General features: G+C 40.8%; 1 protein-coding gene across 32 annotated transcripts in view; it reads left to right on the top strand.

The window, feature by feature from the left end:
* ptprdb (protein tyrosine phosphatase receptor type Db) overlaps positions 1–23,540 on the top strand; it is a 151,766-nt gene that overhangs the window by 114,991 nt on the left and 13,235 nt on the right. For 13 of the 32 annotated variants that reach the window (XM_032544695.1, XM_032544788.1, XM_032544714.1 and 10 more), the window contains 16 exons: positions 163–189; positions 832–949; positions 1,270–1,857; positions 2,220–2,314; positions 2,744–3,000; positions 4,662–4,755; positions 5,653–5,877; positions 5,963–6,123; positions 7,444–7,455; positions 8,073–8,185; positions 8,305–8,346; positions 8,901–8,998; positions 10,804–10,927; positions 13,973–14,148; positions 20,685–20,708; positions 22,380–22,499. In XM_032544695.1, coding sequence (XP_032400586.1) covers positions 163–189; positions 832–949; positions 1,270–1,857; positions 2,220–2,314; positions 2,744–3,000; positions 4,662–4,755; positions 5,653–5,877; positions 5,963–6,123; positions 7,444–7,455; positions 8,073–8,185; positions 8,305–8,346; positions 8,901–8,998; positions 10,804–10,927; positions 13,973–14,148; positions 20,685–20,708; positions 22,380–22,499 — 2,274 coding nt within the window. The remainder of the gene's footprint in view (positions 1–162; positions 190–831; positions 950–1,269; positions 1,858–2,219; positions 2,315–2,743; positions 3,001–4,661; positions 4,756–5,652; positions 5,878–5,962; positions 6,124–7,443; positions 7,456–8,072; positions 8,186–8,304; positions 8,347–8,900; positions 8,999–10,803; positions 10,928–13,972; positions 14,149–20,684; positions 20,709–22,379; positions 22,500–23,540) is intronic. The other 19 variants (XM_032544737.1, XM_032499181.1, XM_032499211.1 and 16 more) reach the window with 6 other exon arrangements.

Consider the following 23,540-nt stretch of genomic DNA (forward strand, 5'->3'; position numbering starts at 1 on the left):
TATATATATATATATATATGAGTTAAATCTATTAATAATAATAATTTTAAACTAATACTTCTAAGACATCAAACTTTTGTGCAAAGTTTTTCAGATGAATATCCCAAAAAATAAGAATTTGGTTTTTCTCTCCTATTTTCTCCATACTGTTCTATTGTTCAGTGGGAAAATGAAGATTCAGCTGAATATGTGAGTAAACCCTTTAAACATATTATTTAATAGTGATAACAAAGCCCAGACAGCAGATGAATCATATTTATGAGATTGTGAATCCCCTATGACCGTGAGGGCTTAAAACCCAGCAGGAAGTCCCTTTTTTTAATTCTGAAGTGTGTGCTCTCCCGGATTTTGAATAAAGCACCCTGGTAAAGCACACATGTATATAACTTATGATATAAGTCATTTGTGGGTATTGCCAAATGCCATGATTATTTATACTTTCCACAGACCAAGAAATATTGTGTTCAGTGTTTAGATGGAGACAAATCTAAATTAGTTTTGAGTGTCTGTGTAGTTAAATTACATTTTAGTTGCAAATGGACCATGAGCTGTGATACTGTGATAATTTGATATAGTTGTGTTTATGATCACAAACCATATCAACTCCACATTTTCCAAAAGCAGCAGCTTGGTGAACAATGTACTTCCTGGCCTGGGAGAGTAATGTTTGTGTAGAAAAGATCTTAATAACTGTGTGTACAGGTACACGGTCCGACAAAAAGCACATCATTTTATCTTTCTGACCAATTTGACATGTACTTTTTTATTGTCCTAAGGGCACACCAAATTAGTTTCCTTTTGAAGCTAACAATTCTTTTTGTTGTTCTGCAGCAAGTGGTTCTTGGAGACCTGAAGGCAGATACTGCCTACTCTGTATCAGTGGGGGCTTACACTGCAAAGGGCGATGGTGCTCGCAGCAAACCTGTTACTGTCTGTAGCGCCCTGCCACGTAAGTGTGTTGACGCAGACTCTCACACAAGCATACAGAAATACATAGATCTACAAAATCACACACAAAACTAGTAACGATCTTTGAGACCAAATCCACACTTATGATCATTAGAGGCCATTAAATCATTGAATTGGTTCATGTTTCACTCTATCACACCTTGATATGCCAGAAAGGAACCAGTAATTTGGTGCCATATAAATCATATTTTGCAGCTTTGCTAGGGGTTGTGAATAATGTGCTTTGCAATTATCCTCTAATTGTTTCTTTCTTTTTATCATTCTCTCTTTCACTTGCTCTCCCTATTTCACTCTTTCCAGTGCCTGAAAAGCCCAAGCTGACGGTGAGTGCCACTGATTCAGGTACAGCTCTGGTTCAGTGGTACCCACCTCCCAACCCACCCACCCCGCTCCTTGGGTACCGCCTCACTTTTGGCCACATTGACGTCCTTCCATTCACGGTGGTGGAGATCCCCACCAAGGAGAACCGCTACACCGCTCAGGACATCCATAAGGGAGCTACCTACGTGTTCAAACTCTCCGCCCGTAACAAAATGGGCTACGGAGAGGAGGCTGTAATGGAGGTGACTACTCCAGAAGATGCCCCAAGTGGATACCCAGAAAATATTATCTTAGAGGAGTCTTCTGCCACCTCCCTCCGACTGGTTTGGAAATCAGTCCCACTAATTGAGCAAAATGGGAAAATTATGAAGTACTCAGTTCTCTACAAGGATATAAACAGTCGAGGGAATGCCTCAGAAGTTGTGGTGCCTGCTCCAGGGTCGAATGTTTTGTTGGAGGGTCTGAGTGCCGATACTGTGTATGATGTCAGGTTGTGCGCATTCACAGCTGTCGGCCCCGGGCCGTTTAGCCCCAGTGTCCAGTTTAGGACACAGCGGTTAGACCAAGGTAGGATTCATGTTCTAACAACCCATCTTCATTGCTCAGGATGCAACACATGCTTCTTAACAACACATTTGTGCATACATTGTGCACACTAAGTCCCACTTGCACACACAACATCTGGTGACAACATCATCAAGTGTCCTTTTTTGTTGTCTTGTCACTGTAGTCTTAGTCTCAATGTCCCAAAGCAAGGTAAGAGTCTTGGGTCTTGGGCGAGTTTCCCTGTCCAGTCACACTCACTGTGTGTTGATCAGATCAGATAGCTAGCATGAGACTAGATAATGTTACAGGTAAGACCATTACTTTTGGTTCAGTAGAGAGAATAAATGAGCTTGGAATCATATTTATGTTTTTTTGTACTTTAGTGTTTGCCACCAACTTCAGAGTAAAGGCTGCCATGAAGAACTCTGTCTTGCTGTCCTGGGAGATCAGAGACAAGAACCCTGCCCAGCCATTCACCGTAAGTAGATTTTTGTAGCATTTTGTATGTAGTTAAATAAAAATGCAAAACAGAATTTATAGGCCATTCCTATTGCAAGTTTTTTCTTTGTGTTAGGTTGTTGTTAATAAAACTTAACATTTCTGTTTAATGATTGATAAAGTATTGCAGGCACATAATTCCCGTTGAACAGCTGGAAAGCTTTTGATGTAAAAAAGATTAGGTGTTCAGTTTACAAGACAAGCAAAAACATGGAGACTTGTACTAAAGTATAACAAAAATACCAATAAAACATCTACAATTACAAATTAATAACATCCCTGTAAAGTACATGCTTGATGTAAATAAAGGCATTGGGCACTATATGAGAGCTTACAGTATGTGCTGCATTGTGTGTTTTGTGTCATATTCCATTTAACTCTCAAACTATGTTACCTATCCCGTGTCTAGATCCTGTATGGAAAGGGCCAGTCTGTGGAGGTGGATGGGAAACAGACTCAGAAGCTGATCACTGGCTTGGAGGCGGACACCCAGTACTCCTTTCTGCTCACTAACCGGGCCAACAGCGCTGGGGGTCTGCAGCACCGTGTCACAGCCACCACCGCCCCGGACATCCTAAAAACCAAACCCACGGTGGTGGGAAAGACCAACGCCGATGGCATGGTGACCGTGCAGCTACCGACGGTGCAGACCACAGCCAAAGTCAGGTAGTGATGGTGGATGAGAGTGAAGAGAGTGAGAGTAAAGAATTTGGTTTAATGTAATGACTACATGTAAGTATTTTTATTAACCTTTTTCAGAATTTGCTCCAATTCCACTTCTTCTTCTTCCTCTTGCTGCTGCTGGTCATTTATTGGTCTATCAGGAAGGATTTCTCTTAGCTGGCACCAAAGCAAATCTGAGAACTCCGACAATGGACCAAATGAAAGCTGATGTGCCTTAAAGCACAACCTGAATCACTCCTCTACTATTGTGCTCTCACAGCCATTTTCTTGTAGTTTGTCCATCCCATCAGAAGTGTTTTGGGAGTTCTTTGAGTCCCAGACAGCATTTTGCTCTTTCACTGCTACAGACACAAAAGCCTTTTCCCATTTTAGGTGCCTTGATCCAACATCAGAGTTCAGAAATCATACAAACTGTAATCAGTTGGATGTTGAAACTACTTGGTGACAATAATAAAACACACTGTAAGCATTTTTTTAAATGTGATCAGTTTTTTGCAGATTTCTACATTGTTCAACTTATCTCTCTTAATGCAAAATGTCTGCATTGAAGCACACATAATTTTATCTTCCTTGCTGTTTCAGCTTCATAGCTGTAACAAATTCTAATTTTCTCACATTTTACAAAAATAAGCTACTTTCTACTCTATCACTCGACACTCGGAATTGTACCATGTGCATATAAGTGCAAGCACGGAACGCTGGAGTGAGTCATCTGCAGAGAACACATGGATGATTTGCGTTTCTCTGCCCTCATCACTTGACAAGAGCTAATGGTCTGACTGCTTCTAAACAGAAATTCGCTGATCCAGTGGTATTATTGTTTTTGTGTCACACATGTCTTCAGACATGCATCCTCTGGTCAAAATATAACCACACAGTTTAGATTTAAAGTATGGTGCCACAGATGCTGCTGCAGAAATAAACTGTATTAATAATACAATACTCCATAGTTTCTTAAAGCAGAAGACCAAAGGAATAGTTTGACATTTTGGGAAATATCCTTCCTCACTTTCCTGCAGAGACTTAGAGTAGATGGTAAGCTCAATACAACTTGCATGTGTGTACAGTAAATATGAAGCTAAGATAAGATAAACCTTTATTGATCCCCATAGGGGAAATTTGGTTCTTGCAGCCACACCAGGACAGCGATCGTACAAATAAATAGAGAAATAAAATAAATAAATAAAAGCTATATAAGACTAGATTAAAAAATACAAATTAGAAGACTTTGGTTGCAAAGTAAAGTGACACTGGTGTATGGTAAATATGAAGCTACCACTAGGAGCTGCCTAGCTTAGCACAGCACATGAAACCTAGCCTGGCTCTGTCGGAAGGTAAAGAAATACACCTTCAAGCACCTCTTCAGCTCAATAATTAACCAACTGAACTAAACTAACTAAACAAAAGAGTTATCGTGTGTTAGTAAGTGAGCCGATGTTGTTGCCTTCCAATTAGCTGTTTGCCCGTTTCCAGTAATGCTAAGCTAAGCTAACTGGTTGCCAGCTGTAGCTTCATATTTATTGTACAGACATGAGAATGGCATCTATATTCTCATCTAACTCTCAGAAAAGAAGGAAATGCATGTATTTCCCAAAATGCCAGATTATTCCTGAATATTGAAGAAAAACAATGCTGTGTTTCAGGGGTTACTATGTGGTCGTGGTGCCACTAAAGAAGCAGCGAGGAGGAAAGTTCCTGAATCCCTGGGAGGAGCCTGACCAGATGAACCTGGATGAGGTGAGACATGCAGCAGACAGGAGGTCTTTCTACTAAATAGCTAATTAAGGGTCATATTAAGGAGCTAATTATAAGCTAAGGCACATGTTGGCCAGCTATGGTATGGCCACTATTATTAACCCTTGTTTATTTTAGATTGTTTTTTATGTGTGTAAATTAATTGTCTGTGTGTTTTGTTTTGTTTGCTAACTTGCTTGTGTCAAATTGCCCTTTGAGGTACCAATAAAGTATTTTGAATGAAATTGCATGTTTAAGTCACACTAGAATGGTACCAACTCTACTGGTAGTTTTTATGCCTCAGACTATTTGTGTCTTATTATGCGAAGGTATACGAACCTGGCCATCCATGCCTTTTCAATCCAAACAATACTTTCACAAAACATTCCTCATCCAATTCCACTTCCTGCCTTTTTCTAAAGACTTTAGCACCTCATTACGCTGTTCTGAAAGCGCATTCATGTGTGTGAGATGAGTTTCAATAGAGTTTTTATGCTGGCCACTGTCTCAATGGATAAATGTAGTAGCAATTTAATTGATGATGAAGACATTTGTGCTGAGGTGATAATGCTCTATACAGCCATTTTCTCCTTCCTTAATGAGGGGTTACAAATCCCCAAAATTGACAAATTATAGATTTTTTGGGAAAATAATGGCAATAGTAGAACCTAACTACATTGCCTTTACTGTATCCATGTAAAGTAATTGTTGCAGTGTCTAATCAAATTTGATGAACTTTGTTTGAACTTATATTAGATGGAAATTATGACCAAATTATGACCAATGGTTATGTGATATTTCCCCATTTTCTTTACTGTCTTGTTTTTTTCTGTCAAACCTTTGTTTTAATTATCTACATCCTTCTCCCTCTCCTCTGTTTATCCCTGCCTTCCCTTTTAGCTCCTGAAAGAGATCAACAGGACTAGTGTCAGTCGTGCCCTCCGCATCCGCAGACAGGCTGCCCAATCAGACCCTAAGGCCTATGTCACTGCTCACTTTAAGACCCTTCCCCTGGAGTTTACTCTAGGTGATGGGCGAAACTATGGCGATTTCCGTAACCGTCCACTGCAGAACGGACAGGAGTATGTTTTCTTTGTGCTTGCACTACTCGACCTTTCTGAGAATGTGAGTACAAACACAAACACACCCACACAGTTTACCCATCCAAATGCAGTTTTGTCTAAATGCATAAAACCGTATCTTCCTACAGACTATGTACGCCACTAGCCCTTATTCTGATCCTGTGACCTCATCGGATGTGGATCCTCAGCCAATTGTTGATGAGGAAGAGGGCCTGTTGTGGGTGGTGGGGCCTGTGTTGGCTGTCATCTTCATTGTCTGCATCGTCATTGCCATTCTCCTCTTCAAGAGGTAAGGACAGCATGATGAAGCCAGGAAGACAGTAAAATGGTTTAATATAGGACAGGGCTTTTTAAAGTCTGACACATTGTCCCCCGAATCAGATAAAATTAAGACAGAAGGGTGCCGGGATAGCTCAGTTGGTAGAGCGGGCGCCCCATACATAGAGGTTTACAGCACTCTTCAATGCCTCTATCTCCCCTTTCATTTCTTTATTTGTCCTGTCAATAAAGGCCTAGAACTGCTCAAAAACTAATCTTAAAAAGTTAAAATTCAAACAGAAAACTGAATTCCGACAGAAAAGAATTACAGATGACAGAAAAGAATTACAAATGACTTTCACTGGATTACTTTGGTACTGAAGGAACTTAAAAACTTGATGATTCCCAATCAAGTTCTGGAGTTGTAAGGTCCGTATTTTTTCTATGATTTCTAAGCAGATTTATGTTATTGTGTATCATTATCTGTGTGATCAGATTTGACCGAGTTATGACTCTTAAGAAGGAGTATGAATTTTGCCATCTTGCTTTAAGGATTTTATAAAAAAATGCCTTAATTTCCCCCTCTGCCCCATCTAACGTTTCTACAAACTGAATGCAAGACCACAGAATCAAGCTGAGACTGAACAAAGCCCAGCTGGTGCAAATGTGTGTTTCCATTATTTATGCAACATACAGGACTAACATTAAGATATATTTATTGTGATTCTGTGCTGCTGCAGGCGACACAATTATCATCCCGACTGTTTTCTCTTAGAAATTTAATTGTGTTCCATAATCTGTTCTTAATATCTATATACAGAAAGCAAAGTTACATAACAGATAGGGGAAGATAACATTATCATTCATTAGTATTATTCATGATAATCATCAGTTCTGCTGGTTAGAGCTTTGTTAATGCACATGAATAATTGCTGTGACTGTGATGTGACATTGTAAAATTATTATCCTTGATGGTAATAATTTAATGTTCATAAGCTAGAGTGTAAATAGTGGCGATCCACAGCCATTAACATATCTGTAGCTGAGTTGCACGTTACAACATTTTTCAGTATGTTCTTAGATGTCACACTAAGAGGGTGCTGTGTATGCAGTGTTGTGAGAAATCAGAGGAAAACTTTTGTCAGTTTGCTGTTTATCCCTTTGGCTAAAGGAGGGGCAATTTAACTTATCTAACATTGTATTGAGAAAGCGATTAGATTAGTTTCAATGAGAGGGGTGAAATTATGAGTTCAGTGTCAGTTTAGTCTCTGGTGTTTGTTTTTTTTTTTTACACTAATTTTATTCATCCTTGTCTGTCCTTTTATCTGCTCTTCTTCCTGTTTGGATCCAGCAAACCTGACAGGTAAACAAACACTACCAATTACCATTCCCTCTGTCCTACAGCGGTATTTTCCTTGAAAAGCCTTTAGGAAAGAATAGATAATAGATCCCAGCAGAGTCAGGATTACCATGATGTTTCTTTGATGATTCTGAAGTAAACTACAGTGCACTGGATAAAGCTATTAAGGCATATTATTAATATTAAGGATAATAAGGCATAAAAGCAAATTGCAATTATGCAGAGCAAGGAACAATGACAACTGCTCTGCATGATTTTGTTCATGAAAAAATAGTCACTTAAACTCCTGGATATTTCTGTGACAAAAAGCAGCTAGTCATAAACATATGAAAAACCTGCAACATTAAACCACCAGTCAACCAACGATTGCTGGGTGAATTTGAAGCAGACATTTTCTGAGAATTCCATTTACCCCTGTAACTGTCCAAGGAGCAATTGTATGCAGTTTTTCTCGGAAATTTAACATTCACATTTCACTTGTCTACATTTATTTCATTGAGGTTATGTGTTAGTTTATAAACCCCATATTTTCTCAGATTCACTTTTTCAGGCTGTACAAGGTTTCAGTTCATCAAGCTGAGGTGCATCATGTAAACACTGTGTGCTGTATGTTATTCCAGGAAAAGGGCCGAGGCTGAAGGCAGGAAGAGCAGTTTCCCCTGCAGCAAAGCCATGTCGTCCCACCATCCCACTGATCCTGTGGAGCTACGCAGAATTAACTTCCAGACTCCAGGTAAACTAGACACACATATATACTCATGCAGACACAAACACCAGGTTTAGCGTGATGTGTGATTCTTAAAGTATTAGTTGTATTTATAGGATTAACTGTGGTGTTGTTTCCCTTTTCAGCCTACCGTGTATCAGTGTACCGCGGTTATCGCCGTTTGTCAAGTTAGTTGGTCTTAGTCTGTCAAAGATCTTCTCTCTGTTGTCATTGTTTTTCTTCTTACCACATTCATTTTCTTTCTTTTTCTCTTTGTGTCTTTCTTTCTGTCTGTCTTTTTTTCTTTCTTTCTTTCTCTTTTCCAATTCCACGCTAACTAACCTTCCATCCCATATAGGATCAAGCTGCTTGAATTGACAACATTTCATCATAATGCCTCTGGAATACTTCTTTAAAAATCCCAATTGTTTATTTTTACATGCTAAATTTGTAACCGCCTGTGTCATAGTCTTTTTTTGTCTTCACCAAGAGTGTTCATATACTCTGAGGACATGTTACCGTGCCTCAGTAACTTTCAGAACACGCACATTGTTCTCTCTGTCTGCCTAGAGAGAAAATGGTCACTTAACACAAAAAAACTCCATTTGCTTCCGCCGCTGACTGTGGACAGAACACTAAACAACAACACCTCTGAGAATTTTAACTCTTAACATTTTCCTCCAAAAACTTTAGTTGTACATCTATCCAAATGGCCTCTTTTTTCTATTTCTGTGTTCGGCAGGCATGGCAAGTCACCCACCCGTCCCCATCTCTGAGCTGGCAGATCACACTGAGCGCCTCAAGGCAAACGACAATCTCAAGTTCTCCCAAGAGTACGAGGTAGGAATGCTGATTATCTGTCCCTGAAAATCTTTAGCTTGGGAAATTCATCTGGTTTTGATGCAGTCACACAAATATTTATCGTTGACTCATCAGATTTTTTAAGCTCAGTTTCAATTTCAATGGTGAGCGCTGTAGATTAGGCCTTGTGTAGTCTTCACAGCTAAGTAGCATTTTGATTCGTCTTCATACAACGATAAAAGATAAAGCGCGTTTTCCTCTCTCTACTGTCTTGTTGTTATCTATACAAATATAAGAAGGAAATTGAAATTGCAAGCTCAAAGAGAGCTTGCTTATAGTGAGATGGTTATCAAGCCCTTATTTTTACAATATAGTAGAGAAAGAGGAGCAACAGAGATAGAAAAGAGAGCAGACTCACTAAGAGATACAGGAAGCAAGTGTGCTCTACAAAAAAAGAGGCTTTTTGATTAGTTTCCTTCAACTTGCAGCCCAGTTAGTTAGGATCAAAAATCGCATGAACTTTGAGATAATAATGTGCCTAAACATGGTAAGCTGAACTGTGGCACTAAATAAGAATAAAACACATCAGTAGAAATATATCCCAACACGCAGGCTGTGTAGCAAATAGTGCTAGCATTGCAATGAGCTCCACAGAGAGTTAAAAATGTTTTCTTTTCCTCACCAAAAAAAAATTAGACCGACGGCCTCTGGGTGAATAGGCAGATATAAGGCTCTAATTGGCTACCACAAGGGAGAGATAAATTGTGTGTGACTGAGATACATATATAGAGGAGGACAAGGACACATTATGCAAAGAGTAGAAAAACAGAGCAAGGATGTTTAGCGGAGAAAAGCGTTGGGAGAGAGAATAAAGAAGGGTGGAAGAGACAGTGAGGGAGAGGCTGTATGTAATTGTGGTGTGAGTTGGAACCACTCTGTTGATGCCCACATTCTCTCTGCATGACTGTGTGCTTTGTTCGATACTGAACCCTTAACGAGGCAACGAGAGAGATGGATGGAGGAGGGATATAGGGAGAGAGAGAGGCCAGAAATGATTGCGGTGTAATAATCAGACACACATGATGTTGGGCAGTGTGCGGAAGGCAGTCTTAAACACACACATACATGCATGCATTCAACCAGTACCATTTTTCCCCAACCAAACCATAATTATGTGTCGTAAAATATTCAAAATTACTAAATTACCCTGGCTCTCTCCTCTTCGTCCCTCTCCATTGACAGCCCCGTAATGACCTCATGTCTGCCTCTCCCAGCTAACAGTGATGGTTACACTGTAATTACCCTTCAGGAACTTAATGTGTTGGTCTAACACAACCATCCTTTCTCTCCCAGAGGAATTTATTGTGCGTTTATCATCTTTCTCTGGTAGCTAGATTTTGTTGTTTTTTTGAAAGCGGAAAGTCCCTACATCGCTGGTGTTTCTTGAAATGGGATATCATATTTGCAGACATTTCTGTCCAAGTTTAATTGTAGCTTGTTCATTTTCAATTTGTACTTGGTTTTCTAATATTGTGGTTTTGCCACAGCATCACTGGACACAATGCTTGTGAGCTCAAATGCATTAAATTTTCCATTTCTGGCTTTTCTAGATGCCATTTTCTGCACTTTGAGGCAGATTTTCTGTCCGTCTGTCTGTCTGTCTATCTATTTTAACAGATATCAGCATCCTTGCCAACACTCAATATTAAGTGGTTAAATTTATGGCGCTGCTTGTGCATGATATTATTAGAGAATTAGATTGGACATACAGGAGTTTGAGCGTGCATTATCTTATTTTCTGTTGTTTTTTTGTTTTCCTCTACCTTGTCTTTTGCATCTTGTAGTCCATCGACCCTGGTCAGCAGTTCACATGGGAGAACTCCAATTTGGAGGTCAACAAACCAAAGAACCGCTATGCTAACGTCATTGCCTATGATCACTCCAGGGTCATTCTCTCCAGCATTGAGGGTAAAACACGCTGCCTGTGTGTGTGTGTGTGTGTGTGTGTGTGTGTGTGTGTGTGTGTGTGTGTGTGTGTGTGTGTGTGTGTGTGTGTGTGTGTGTGTGTGTGTGTGTGTGTGTGTGTGTGTGTGTGTGTGTGTGTGTGTGTTAGAGAGAGAGCTGCTCTCCATGACGGATGGGATATTAATAGTCTAAAAATCCATTTCATTGCCAATTTTCATAGAACACAAAGGGCTGTGCCTGCAACAGCTATAAAAAAATATATCATTTTTGGGATGCAAACACACTGCTGTTTCTAACCACACATCATCACACAAGTTGATGGGTCAACACATCATGGTCTTACATGGTCTTGACCTTTTTAATGTTCATGGAGATAAATTGGGCTCACGCTTTAGTAATTATTATTTCCTGATGTGTTTTCATGTTGTGCCCATTTTACTGGATTTGGTCTTTTTAAACAGTATACAATTACAAGAGCAAATAGGCACAGGTTTGTTCTCAGTGTGTGTTTTGAAGCACACTCACCCACTTCAGCTAGGATAGACCTAAGGCAGAGAAACTGGCAGCTCCAATGTGGAGAAAGGGAGGCAGTAGGAGGCCAAGCCCAAACAGATGAGCCTTATCTGGGCAGAGCATGTGTGAGCAGCCCTTCCACCCCCGCCTGTCCTTGAGCCCTAGCTGTCTGTCTTTCTTTCAGCTTAGAAAACACATATACTCTTGAGCATGTCCAACACACAAGAGAACACGCACACACACTCGACTATAGATACAAAACACTTGCCCAGACTGTGCACAAGCACAGATATGCACTTTTGCTCACAGACTGGAAGTATGTGTGTGTGTGTGTGTGTGTGTGTGTGTGTGTGTGTGTGTGTGTGTGTGTGTGTGTGTGTGTGTGTGTGTGTGTGTTTTATCTGCAAAGTTCTTCTGCTGCAGTCCCTTGCAATGAAGTTGAAGCACATCAAAGCATTTAGCCAAGCCGTCTTTTAAAGACTTGGCGTTTTTCCACTGCATGTTACTCGACTCGCCTCGACTCTACTCGCCTTTTTGGGGTTTTCCATTATGAAAAAAAGTACCTGGTACTTGCTAACAGGTACTTTTTTTTAGTACTACCTCAGTCGAGGTTCAAAGCAAGCTGAGGCTATACCAAAAGCTGACGTGAAAACCTGACTACTGATTGGTTGGAGAGAATCGTCACTATTCACTGCGTCATAGCTAGCGAGGTTTCCTTGTCACTCCCCGATGTGAGTCAAAGTCAGATTTGAATCACGCATGCGTCACTTTGCAACAAGTAGCCTACAAGATGCTAACAAGAGACTTCTTTAATATCAATACATAATAAAAAATGGACCTACTTAACGAAGTTTGTTCACTGCTGGCTACAAGTTAGCAATCAAACACAACAAAGGGTGTCACTTGAATGGCGTTTTGAGCTAACGTTAGCAATCAAACAATCATAGATAGCAAAAACGTTTTTGAAATGATTTCCATCTTCTGTTATTGTTTGTAATGAGAAAAGTTTAGTATTTCATGGATTTCACAAATTTCAGAATGACGTGTTATGCTGTAAACCGTTTAAATCTCAGCGTGCGCGACTCGAATCTAAACTCAATTTACATCGGGGAGTGACAGTTGTCCTGAACAAACCCGCCGTGTTTAAAAAGTTTAGCCAGCATTTTTTGTTTTTTTTGTGCCTTCAGCGTCTTTTGAAACTAATTGGTTTTCTGGCTGTAACAACAGCCACATGCCGAGAATCAAAAGCAGCACACCTTCAACGTTCTGTGTTTGTGTCGCGCACTCGCTATATCGCGGCAGTTTCCTGCTATGACAACCAACCACGGCTTGCCTAATCTGCAATGGAAAAAGGAGGACGGGGCACCGCGGTCGAGCCGAGTCGAGGCAAGTTGAGCAAGTACCATTAATACGCCATAAGGTTGATAAACATATGTTAGAACCTTTTCATAGCTTCTGTCCCTATCCCATTTCTAATTGTAGGCTACATTGTACTTCTGTGCACGTGTGCGTGCGTGCCTGTGTGCGTGCGTGCGTGCATCTGTCTGTCTGTGCTGTGTGTGCAATTGATGAGGCTTGTTTGTTTTTTTACAACTGTATGGTAGTATGTCTGTTAGAAGAGAATCAGTGCAGGAGTTTTTTTCTTGTTAGGGTTTGCTCATTGACTTCTTCTTTTCAAATGTAAACTACTATCAGATGACTCAAAAGGAGTTTTGTGTCCCACTTCGGCAGAATCGGGTCACAGCTAAATTCACGCGTACACATCTGTGTGTATGTCTCTGTGTGTACTTTGGTGTTTTAGTCGATGTGTGCACGTTTGAGCTGTGACTCAGTGATTTTTGGGATTATGGTATTAGGCCCCAGATGAGCAGGACTGATCCTAAATCAAACACACACAGATGGTCCCTCATATCACACATACACACACACACACACACACACACACACAATCCCTTCCAGGACAAGCAGTGTCAGCTAAGTCTTACACAGAGACGGACTTACAGTCATATTGCCATTCAGAGCGACACACCCAGAGTATACTCAGATTAGGCCCATGATCGTCTTATCATGTATTATAAAACAAGATGGTTGAACAATCCAACACCAAAAGATGTTTGGCCCTGTGAAAACATTAATCTCCCTGCCATGACCTCAGATGATCTGAACTTTTATTACTGTGACATAAACCTGCTTTCATGGCAGAAGAAATGAAATAATCTATATAAATTATTTCACTGTAAATCAAAATAAGAATCAGGTTCATCTGCAAAGAAAATTACACGGACTGATACTGTTTCCATGTGATTAGTGCAAAAACATTCAACCCTGATGCCAATCATCATGTATATGATGCAGTGCACAGGCACAAATGCATATTTCTGCATCAGTGACATCTATTTATCCCACCTGTTCCCCTCTGTTTATTCTCTACCAGCTCAACCTGTCACAATTTATTCTCCTCCTCACCTTGCATACATCTCTTTTCATTTTTTTCCCAACGTCCTCCGTAACTTCCACTGTTTCCTGATTATGCAGGTGTCCCAGGCAGTGACTACATCAATGCTAACTATATTGACGGCTACCGCCGTCAGAATGCCTATATCGCCACTCAGGGATCCCTCCCTGAGACTTTCGGTGAATTCTGGAGGATGGTCTGGGAGCAGCACACAGCCAACATTGTAATGATGACCAAGCTGGAAGAGAAGTCACGGGTAAGAAAAAGGGGGCTGGAATAACATGGGACCCCAAGGACAAGGTATCACAGGGCTAAACCCAAACAATACTGATGCCCAAGAAAAGAGAAGAGGAGGAGCAAATATTAGGATGTCATGATGCAATATTAAGTAGCAGTTTTTGGTAAAAAGCTGGAATAGGACATCAGATGGTAGGCTGTGCACAGATAGCACAGAACACAAGACCTAGTTACATAAATTATGTAGGGTATCACATGGAAGGGAAGACTTGAGTGGAAGTGAGTGGGTGCATAAGTGTGGGATGGAGTAAGGTATAGAGTACATGTAGTAGGGCAGGGTCAAGTAATACGGTGAATAAATATCTTTCTCAAGCCAAACCTGAACCACTACATAAGTTGTAGTTAAAGAAAGTGGAACATGACCATTTAATAATGTCCCAAGAAAATAGCTGAATTTTTGACCATACATTTTTTTGAAACTTTTTTGAAACATTGTGCAAACATATCTATATAATACACATATTATATGTTTATGTCAGGAATACATATTTTACAATAAAGCCATAAAAACACACAAAAAAACACTACAATCTTCAAAAAAAAAATATTTTTATGAAGCAAGCGTAGCAGGCCTTTATTGTGTCTTTGTGCAAGTTTACATAGGCAAGTTGCTCAGGTATGCTTAATGTTGTACATGCAGTGTGTTAGGTATTTGCTTTACCTGCAGCATTCTACTTTTCAGATGATTGAGGAAGTGTCTGAAGAACATCAGTGACAATGTGCAATGTTCCACTGTCAGTACAGAAAAGGGTAAAGAAGTTACAATGTAGAGTAGGATTGCGTTTGGTTGAATATGATTGGATTGACTATAAACTAATATTTTTTTAATAATCGTTATTGAGAAATAGTTAATTGATAGTAAATTAAACTTTAGATAAGTTATTTTACTGTTAACAATGATGTTTTACAATGTTTTCTAATTATTAGTAATATTATGATTAATTTAATTTTATCAGTAGTTTGGTTAGAGAGTTAAAACGTTTCAGTGGTTAATAATTTTTTGTTAACCATCTATAAACATGATTTTGATGGCTACTGTAAAGTTGCAACTAATGCTTATAATATTAAGTTAAGTTTTAATTGTGTGTAAAAGTGGTTTATGAAGTATTATCATTTGATTATGTGTACACTGATAATAGCTATCTAATTAATGTTTATAGGTGCTTTACCAATCTTAATTAACTAATAGAATAAAGGTATTCTATTCTAATAATAATCATTGTTAGTTAACAGTAAAATAACTATTAACTTAAGTTTCATCAACTATCAATTAAACTTTTATTAACAATGGTTATTATAAAGTGTTACCGAATATAATGCAGGAATAGAAGAGAAGAGTACGATATGATTCTATTTTGTATAGGCATCACCCTCTAAGAGCTGTTGCTATTAGGATTATCCTAGTGGTGCACGATATATTGGCCGATATGGTACATTTTTTACACATCGGTATCGTTCCGATGTCAAAATAGGGCCGATGTGAATCATGGCTGTGTATTTGACGTGTGGGCTTAGATGTGAGTGTGTGTGAGAATTTAGATCTAAATCTGACCTGTCAAGAGCAGTAATATGCTTAAGAGTGTCTAAATTGCCAAAATCCGAAATAAGAAGAAGAAGAAAAAGAAGAAAATGTGAGTCTGGAAGCAGGAATGTTTGTTTTTACACCAGCGCATGAAAATACACGCGACGAAGAGAGATGTGTTACATGCCCAAGAATTCCCTCGCTTGCATGCAGGTAGGCATGGCCATTTTTTCGTACAGATGCAAATTAAATTAAACTTCGGTCAATTTTTACAGTAATCTTGATAACTGACACTATCGGAGACCTACCAATAGAAAAAAATGATCTGAATCGGTGCTAGCAAAATGGAGCTACTGCAGCTAATGGTCATAGCTCCCAGTTAGCTAAAACACCAATTATGGGACCATAATCTAAAGAGTAGTTTATTTCCCTCTCAAACTAGGTAATTGAGCACTGTAATGTTTCTGACCATATTAGTGACTATGTAACTACATGGAAATGGACCTAATTATGTCTTGGCCTTTTACAGTAAAATAGTGTTACATAGCTGTAGTTTCGAGCTGCAGTAGCGCCATTTTGCTGTCATAGATTTGGCTCGTTTGTTTTCTGTCAGCTCCATGTACAAGCGTGGCTAGTGAACGTCTCTTCTCCGACCCTTCAAATGTTGGTAAAAAGAAGATTAGGATAGGTACAGAGAGAGCAGAAATTCTCCTGTTTGTTAAGCACATCATTTGTCTGATTCCAAAGCCCGGGAAGGCCAAGGGTTAGGCCTAACCCTAAAGTACTTGGCAGTTACAGTACTTAGTTACTGTACTTACTGTTCAGAAGATTGCAAAAGCCAGTGTATGTTAAGTTCAGTTTGTTCTGCCTTTTTCAACACTTTTGGGTTTGGCCATTTAAGGCCCTCTATTGTACTTTAAAGTTTTAAACTGTTGAACAATGTTCACAGAATACAGTGATTTAGTCTCAAGTGAGTTTAGATGTTTATTGAGAATACTCAGGGTTGGCTTATTCATAGTATGAATTCAGTACACACTTGTATTTTTTACCCAAAAAAATATTTTTATATAAATATGTATTTGTTTTTCTGAAAATGTATGGTTTTGGAAAATAGTTCTTTATTTGATTATCATAAAGAATTGTTTTCTATACAGATATATCAACATTGCTAAATATCGGTATCGGCCATAGCAGCAATATTAATATTGGTTATCGGTATTGGCCACAATTTTCACATTGGTGCATCACTAGATTATCCATTCGTGCATGCGCAGTTGTGAAGATTTCTTTCCCACCCTTGAGCCCAGCATGGGCCTCAATTATGTCCGTGGATACTGAATATTACAGGTGCGGAACCGTAGATCGGCTCCCAAGATCAGCATTTTTCTTAAGCCGATGTTAGTGGAGCGGGTGGCCGAAATCTTAGAGGGCTATGCCTATACACATGGAATCTGGAGTTACAATACGTAACTATTGTTCTATTTCGTATAGTTTTTGCCCTGTAAGAGCTGTTGCTATTGGATTAAAGGCGAAGCTGATATAGTCAATGCCACCTGCGACACAAGGTCCACAAGCAGAACATAGACTACTTTGTCTTCCTGTTTGCATTGAACAGGTTTAAAGTATCTATAAGACTATATTATTTTGATTAAAAAAACTGTCATGATTATGAATTGGCTTAATACTGTTTGTAAAGCCCAAGTGCTTCATAAAATTGATATTATGATTAATAACTGCAGAACACTCGCATTCCTCACATCCACCCAAGTGCAGAAGGGATGGATACAGCAGCAAAAAACACATCAACAACGCATAATTTGCTGTCGATGAACACGCACGAGTATGGAGGGGGCTCTCTCGCCCCAGATAGTGCGCACAATGGCAGGGGGCAAACCTAGCCTCTCCATGTGCTCCCACAAGGGAGGCCCATAGTCTCTGGCTTATCACCGGGGGGTGAGATATCGCACTGTCCAGCTGCGGCAGTGTGTCCCCCTGCCACGGCAGTTGCTAAGGGGACCCCGTCAGTAGTTGAACCAGGGTCGGGAACCAGGATGCGCTTGTGCGTTCCGTGCCACCAGACTGAACCATTTATTTATTTTTTTCTCATGTGGAGGAGACCCAGAGGAACCACCACGTGACTCGTAGACATCGTGCCCAGCAGACACATCACAGATAGTGACGACACTTTTATGTGATGCTTGACTGCAGAGAGTTTAAAGCATCCAGCCTTGGCGCTAACAGTTTGGCTTTCATAGCTGCTGAGGTTACAGTATGTCCATGCCCAGATAAACTATTGACTGTGACAGGACCAGCGAGCTCTTTTGCTGTTTTATAGTGAACCTCAATATCTGGAGGTGCTGTACGACCGCCATTGTGTCGAGCGCAGCCCATTCCTGGCAAGGAGCCATAATGATAAAATCATTGTACTGAAAATGACCTCCCTGAAAGGAGAAACGCAGGAATTTTCTATGTTTGGGAACAATGTTTCAGGTCCACGGAGGTAAACCATTTGTGGGGGTGCACACTTTCCAACATGTGTCTGACCGTCAGCATTTGAAATGGGCACTTCATGATGCACTAGTTGAATTGAGACAAGTCCAGAATGGGGCGCATTCCACCCCGTTTTTCCAATCTGAGAAAATGACAGGAATAGAAGCCATCATTCTCCAACTTTGAGGGACACGGGAAATGCCATTCTTTGCCAACAGATCCGCTAGCTCTGATGTCAGAGAAGCTCGCCCCACCTAAGATGACATGGTTGTCTCCAACATGCCGGGAAAGCGAGGTGGGGTTCTGGCAAACAGAAGCATATAGCCCGTTGTGATCAGCTTTGACATCCATGAGTACATGTGTGTAAAGTTTTTTGCTCTGTGAGCAGGCGTGCACATGTCTGTATGCTGTTTGTTGACATAGCCAACAGGGAGTGCCCATTCCACCATAATGCAAAACGCGTGGTGGTAACTGGTCGCCGTCATGTAAGGGGTGATTGGACGCCGAGTCAGGGTCCTCCTCATTCTGCTGATACGGCCCGGGAGCGGATTGTATCAGTGTGGCATAGCTCATTCTAAGCGGGTGCTTGCTCCCACTGTTTACACAGTGAGAGAGTGGGAGGGCTTTGCGTGCAGGGGCAGGCCTGTTTGTGCTTGTGTGGGGAACAACTGTCTTGTTGTCAGCATAATGCTCAATGGGAGCAAATTTGGCTTGGTTGAGAGGAAACTGTTCTTTAGAGAAAGTGGGGTGGCCCTTAAAAGGACCGTTGTGTTTTCAGCTCTCAACTGGGATGAGACAAAGGTTCCCTGTGCCTCGTCATTGCCACTTTTGCCACTGCTTGTCAGAGGCTTGGACCAGGTGGGGGCCCCCGGCATGGTCTTCCAGCCCCATGGAGCCTGCCGGCTTGATGGTGTAGGCTGCTGCACTGCAGGGGAGGAGGGCGGGACAGAGGAGTGGTAGCCAGGGCTTGAGATGGCACAGCTGCAGGGCGCCTTCTTTTGTTGTGACTGAGGCACCATTCTCCAGGAGCTGAGTCTCTGCAACTTCTCTGCCTCCTCGGCTGCTTGGGACATATGTGTCGTGGCGGTCTGAAGGCGTGGCCAAAATAAACCATTGGGGGCCATTGGGCCGTCCAAGAGCTTGCGTCTGACCTTAGCGGCTAGCTGGGACATGTGGAGCCACATGCTCCGCTGTGCCATGGTCTGCCACGCCATGATTGCTGATGAGCTGCGAGGCCAGACCGTGGACAGCATGTAGCCGGTCCGGCAACCGGTACACAGACGAACATCGCTGGAGGTGGAAGTCTTCATACTGCTTGTATGCTGAAGAAAAACTGTGAGCAGATCTACAGTTCCACACCTGTAATATACAGTATCTGCGGACGTAACTTAGACCCATGCTGGGCGCAAGGGCGGGAAAGAAATCTTCAGGACTGTGCATGCATGAAGGGATACCCCCAATAGCAGCAAGTCTTAGAGGGTGAAGCCTATTTGAAATAGAATGTTAAGATATGTTGTGATAGGTTGTGCAAGAGGGATGTCAGGTTGAGTGTGAAGTATAATAGAGTTGAGTAGGACCCGTCAGTTTTTGGAAGTTAAATTACAGTAAAATGGGAGGAATAAAGTTAAAGCTGAGTAAGGGTAGAATTGGATTGAATACGGTTGGTTTGACATCAGTAAGGAGGTACAAGACAGGCCAGGCCAGGGCAGGATGATCATTTTTTAGGATGTAGGAAGGACAGAAGAGTCCAGATGGACTAAACAGATCAGGACAGACAAGGAGAGGACATATGCTGCGCATCGGAGTGTGAATGCGTGTGAGTGTTTATCTGATGAGCAGGTGGCACCTTGTACGGCAGCCTTGGCCACAGTGTATAAATGTGTGTGAATTGTGAATGTATCCTGTATGATGTAAAAGCGCTTTGAGTAGTCGTTAAGACTAGAAAAGTGCTATATAAATACAGCACATTTACATTTACATAAGGACAAGGTCATGCAGTAAGAAAAAAGGTTTTAACCACGAGTGTTATGGTGACCAATCTCAAGGTGCCATGGTTAAGTGGGAAGTTTGAGTGCATGTAGGACAGGACAAGGTGGCATGTAGTTGATTAGAATGGAATAGAATACAGTAGAACACAATGTGTATAATGGTGAGCAAGACCTGAGGGAATTACAAGAACAGCTAAATGAGGACTACGTAATGAATTAGAAAATGATTTAGCTTCAAGGCATTTTGCTGTTAACAGAATATGCGCTTGAGTAAAAACTCAATTTTATTAGAATGTCATGTTAGAATAAAATGAACAAGAATGGCTTTAGGTATGAATCATGATAAAGTGCTAACCAATTATCTCCAGAGCCCATATTCAGAAAATGATCCTTTCCTATCATCTGTGCTTCTTTTCCTATTAACCTGTCTTGTGTTGAAACTGTTTCCTTTTCAACTTTTTCCAACTGTCTCTGTTGTGTCTGTTTGACCCTCAGATGCCCTCTTATTTCTTCTCTAAGGCAAGACCTCTCTTTCTCTCCTTTGCTAATCCCTTTTAAAATGTTACCTCACCTCACCTGGTTTTCTCTTGACCTTTTTTTCCTCTATTCAGTGCCATTTTTCTGCTGCCCCCTCTTTTCTGTTAAATAGCCAGTGCATTGAGTGATAATGTAGAATTGTATTCAACTCACTAAAAGACACTCCTAGTTAACTTGCTGTGAAATGGGTTTTATTGTAACCACTGCAGGTCAGAATCAGTGCACCGTAGTGTTTACAGTTTGCATGATCACCACCACAACTGTTATTCTGTTTTCCTGTCTAGTGGCTATGCAGGATATGATGTAGCCTTTGAAGAAAGAAAAGTATTTTACACACTGGCTACTTTTATGAAAAAGCTGTAGTTCTGCTGCAGTATAACTACAGAATGAAGGACTGCAGAGTCCCTAATTGTAATCTGTAGGCTGTTACTGATTAATCTTTAGTTGGTGAATGACTGTTTAGCTTTACATTTTTTAAATTCAATAAAGTCATGACAACATTCTGCAGTGAAATAGTGAAAACAGTCAATTTCAATATACTGTTTTAAACTGTATCATCAGCCCACTACCTCCATATCTACTGTTTTAGCAAGTAGTGGGTTGCTTGTTGGAGAAAACGATTTAATGTCATTCAGCACCTCTCGACATTATGCCATTATGTGTTTACGTATTAACGACACAGAGGATCACAGATGGTCCCACTGTGGGAATCTTGCCAGTATCCTTCCACTTAGCACCAATCAAACCACACAAGAACAGGGCACAGTTGTGCTGCTAGCTAATATAATAATGGATAATATAGTCTTCACACCAAGAAACTTGTTCAGTGTTTGGCAGGGTTCTGGCTCCACTGCGTGCAGCACCGTTCCTGTCCCCACAGTGTCTTATGGTCTGGTGGGAAAACAACAGTTGAAAAGCTGTAATTACAGCCTGAACGTCCCGGGCCAAAACGCATAATCCCAAGTCTGGAGCAGTGGAATGCGGAGCGAGTTGAGCTGAGCTCCCTGCTGTCTTTGATGTGAGGACTGGAGGGATCAGCACATAACGTTTGGTTTGGCCTGATTCTGGTAGGGCCCTCCTCACCCTTTCCCCCTCCTCTGGGATTTTTTTTCCTTCTCTCCTCTGTGGTCTCCGAGGCTGAGCTGAAGAACTACAAATATGACCGCTTGATACAGGGGAGTTCTTGATCTTTATGGTGTTCATGGATGCTGGGATTTGATGTGCCGGATGTAGTTTTGTAGGGATTTAGGAATGTAGGGCGATATACAGCGTCAACTATGTGAGGGCTGAACTTCAGGTATCACTTTCATGCCACACAGTGTTTAGTATTTTAAGCAAAACTTATGCAAGATAACACCCCAAAAAAACAGAACTCTCTCTCTCTCTGTCACTCTTCACCCCACACACTTACTAAAACCCCTTTCACATGCTGAGTTGTCGCTATATGCACATTTTTTCCGAACATTACTGTCTGAATTTTGCACAAAAAAACTCCCAGATCTGCTTTAACACCATCCTCCTTTTTTGCTGCTGTACACGAGCACACTCACCCAAGTCAGCTCTCTCTTTCTCTCTTCTTTCACAAAAATGTGTACAGATAAACATACAAACTGCTCTGCATCTCTCACAGATTCTTCCTTCTTCCACTTGTAGGTGAAGTGTGATCAGTACTGGCCAACACGGGGCACAGAGACCTACGGCCTCATCCAGATCACTCTGCTGGACACAGTGGAGCTGGCCACCTACTCTGTCAGGACCTTCGCTCTTTACAAGGTAACCTTACATGTGCAGTGGAGTGTAACAGGGCTTGTGTGTATTGATCTGTTGAAATATTTACGCATACCAGTGTGTGTGTTTGTGCTTGATATTGTGGCCATGTCACATGAATATGCACCTGCTATTTGGGACCCAACATTTTTACCTTTTCATACATTAATTATCCCTCCATAGATTTCAAAAGAGTCATCATCCATAATAGAGGCCTTTTTCTTAGAATTGTAAATTGTTTAATAAAAAATGCTAGCGATTAATTATTGTTGTACATTTAAAAGGATAGGTCTGATGATACTTTCTATTCTTCTTTTATTCTTAACAAATCACAGCAAAGTAATTGATCCTACTAACAAGTATTGGTCAAACAGCCAATGCTTGATGTACTTCAGCTCTTTCCTCTGTGCCACAGACCTCCATCATTGCCCAAAAACTATTAAACAAAAATCAGTGAGCCACACTGTTGTTCTCTGCAACATTATTATTACCATATGAGCACTGTAGTTTATTTTCAATCAGTCCCACATATACGTCCTGCTGCTGTAAATGCTCACTGGGTGGAAAATAATCCCAAAAAATTAAGTTTTTACTCATATTAAACTCATTATGTCTTCAAGGGTTTTCTAGGAAATCACTGATTTACATCTTCAGTGAAACAAATGCACGTGGAGCTGAGTACCACAGATGAAACGATTGTGGGTTTTGGTCTGTTCATGGAAGACCATATACTGTATCTATGTTGATAATAACACAAATTCAATTCAGTTCAATTCAATTTTATTTATATAGCGCCAAATCACAACAACAGTTGTCTCATTGCGCTTTCCATAGAAGAGCATGTCTAGACTGTACTCTGTGATGGTATTTACAGAAACCCAACAATTCCCACCAAGAGCAAGCACTAGGCAACAGAGGCAAGGAAAAACTTCCTTTTAAGAGGCAGAAACCTCGACCAGAACCATGGCTCTGGGTGGACGGTCATCTGCCTCAACCGGTTGGGGGTGAGAGAAGGAGACAGACAGAGACAGAGAAAGAGAGAGAAAA

Source organism: Etheostoma spectabile, chromosome 2 (assembly GCF_008692095.1).
Source record: "Etheostoma spectabile isolate EspeVRDwgs_2016 chromosome 2, UIUC_Espe_1.0, whole genome shotgun sequence".
Lineage (NCBI taxonomy): Eukaryota > Metazoa > Chordata > Actinopteri > Perciformes > Percidae > Etheostoma > Etheostoma spectabile.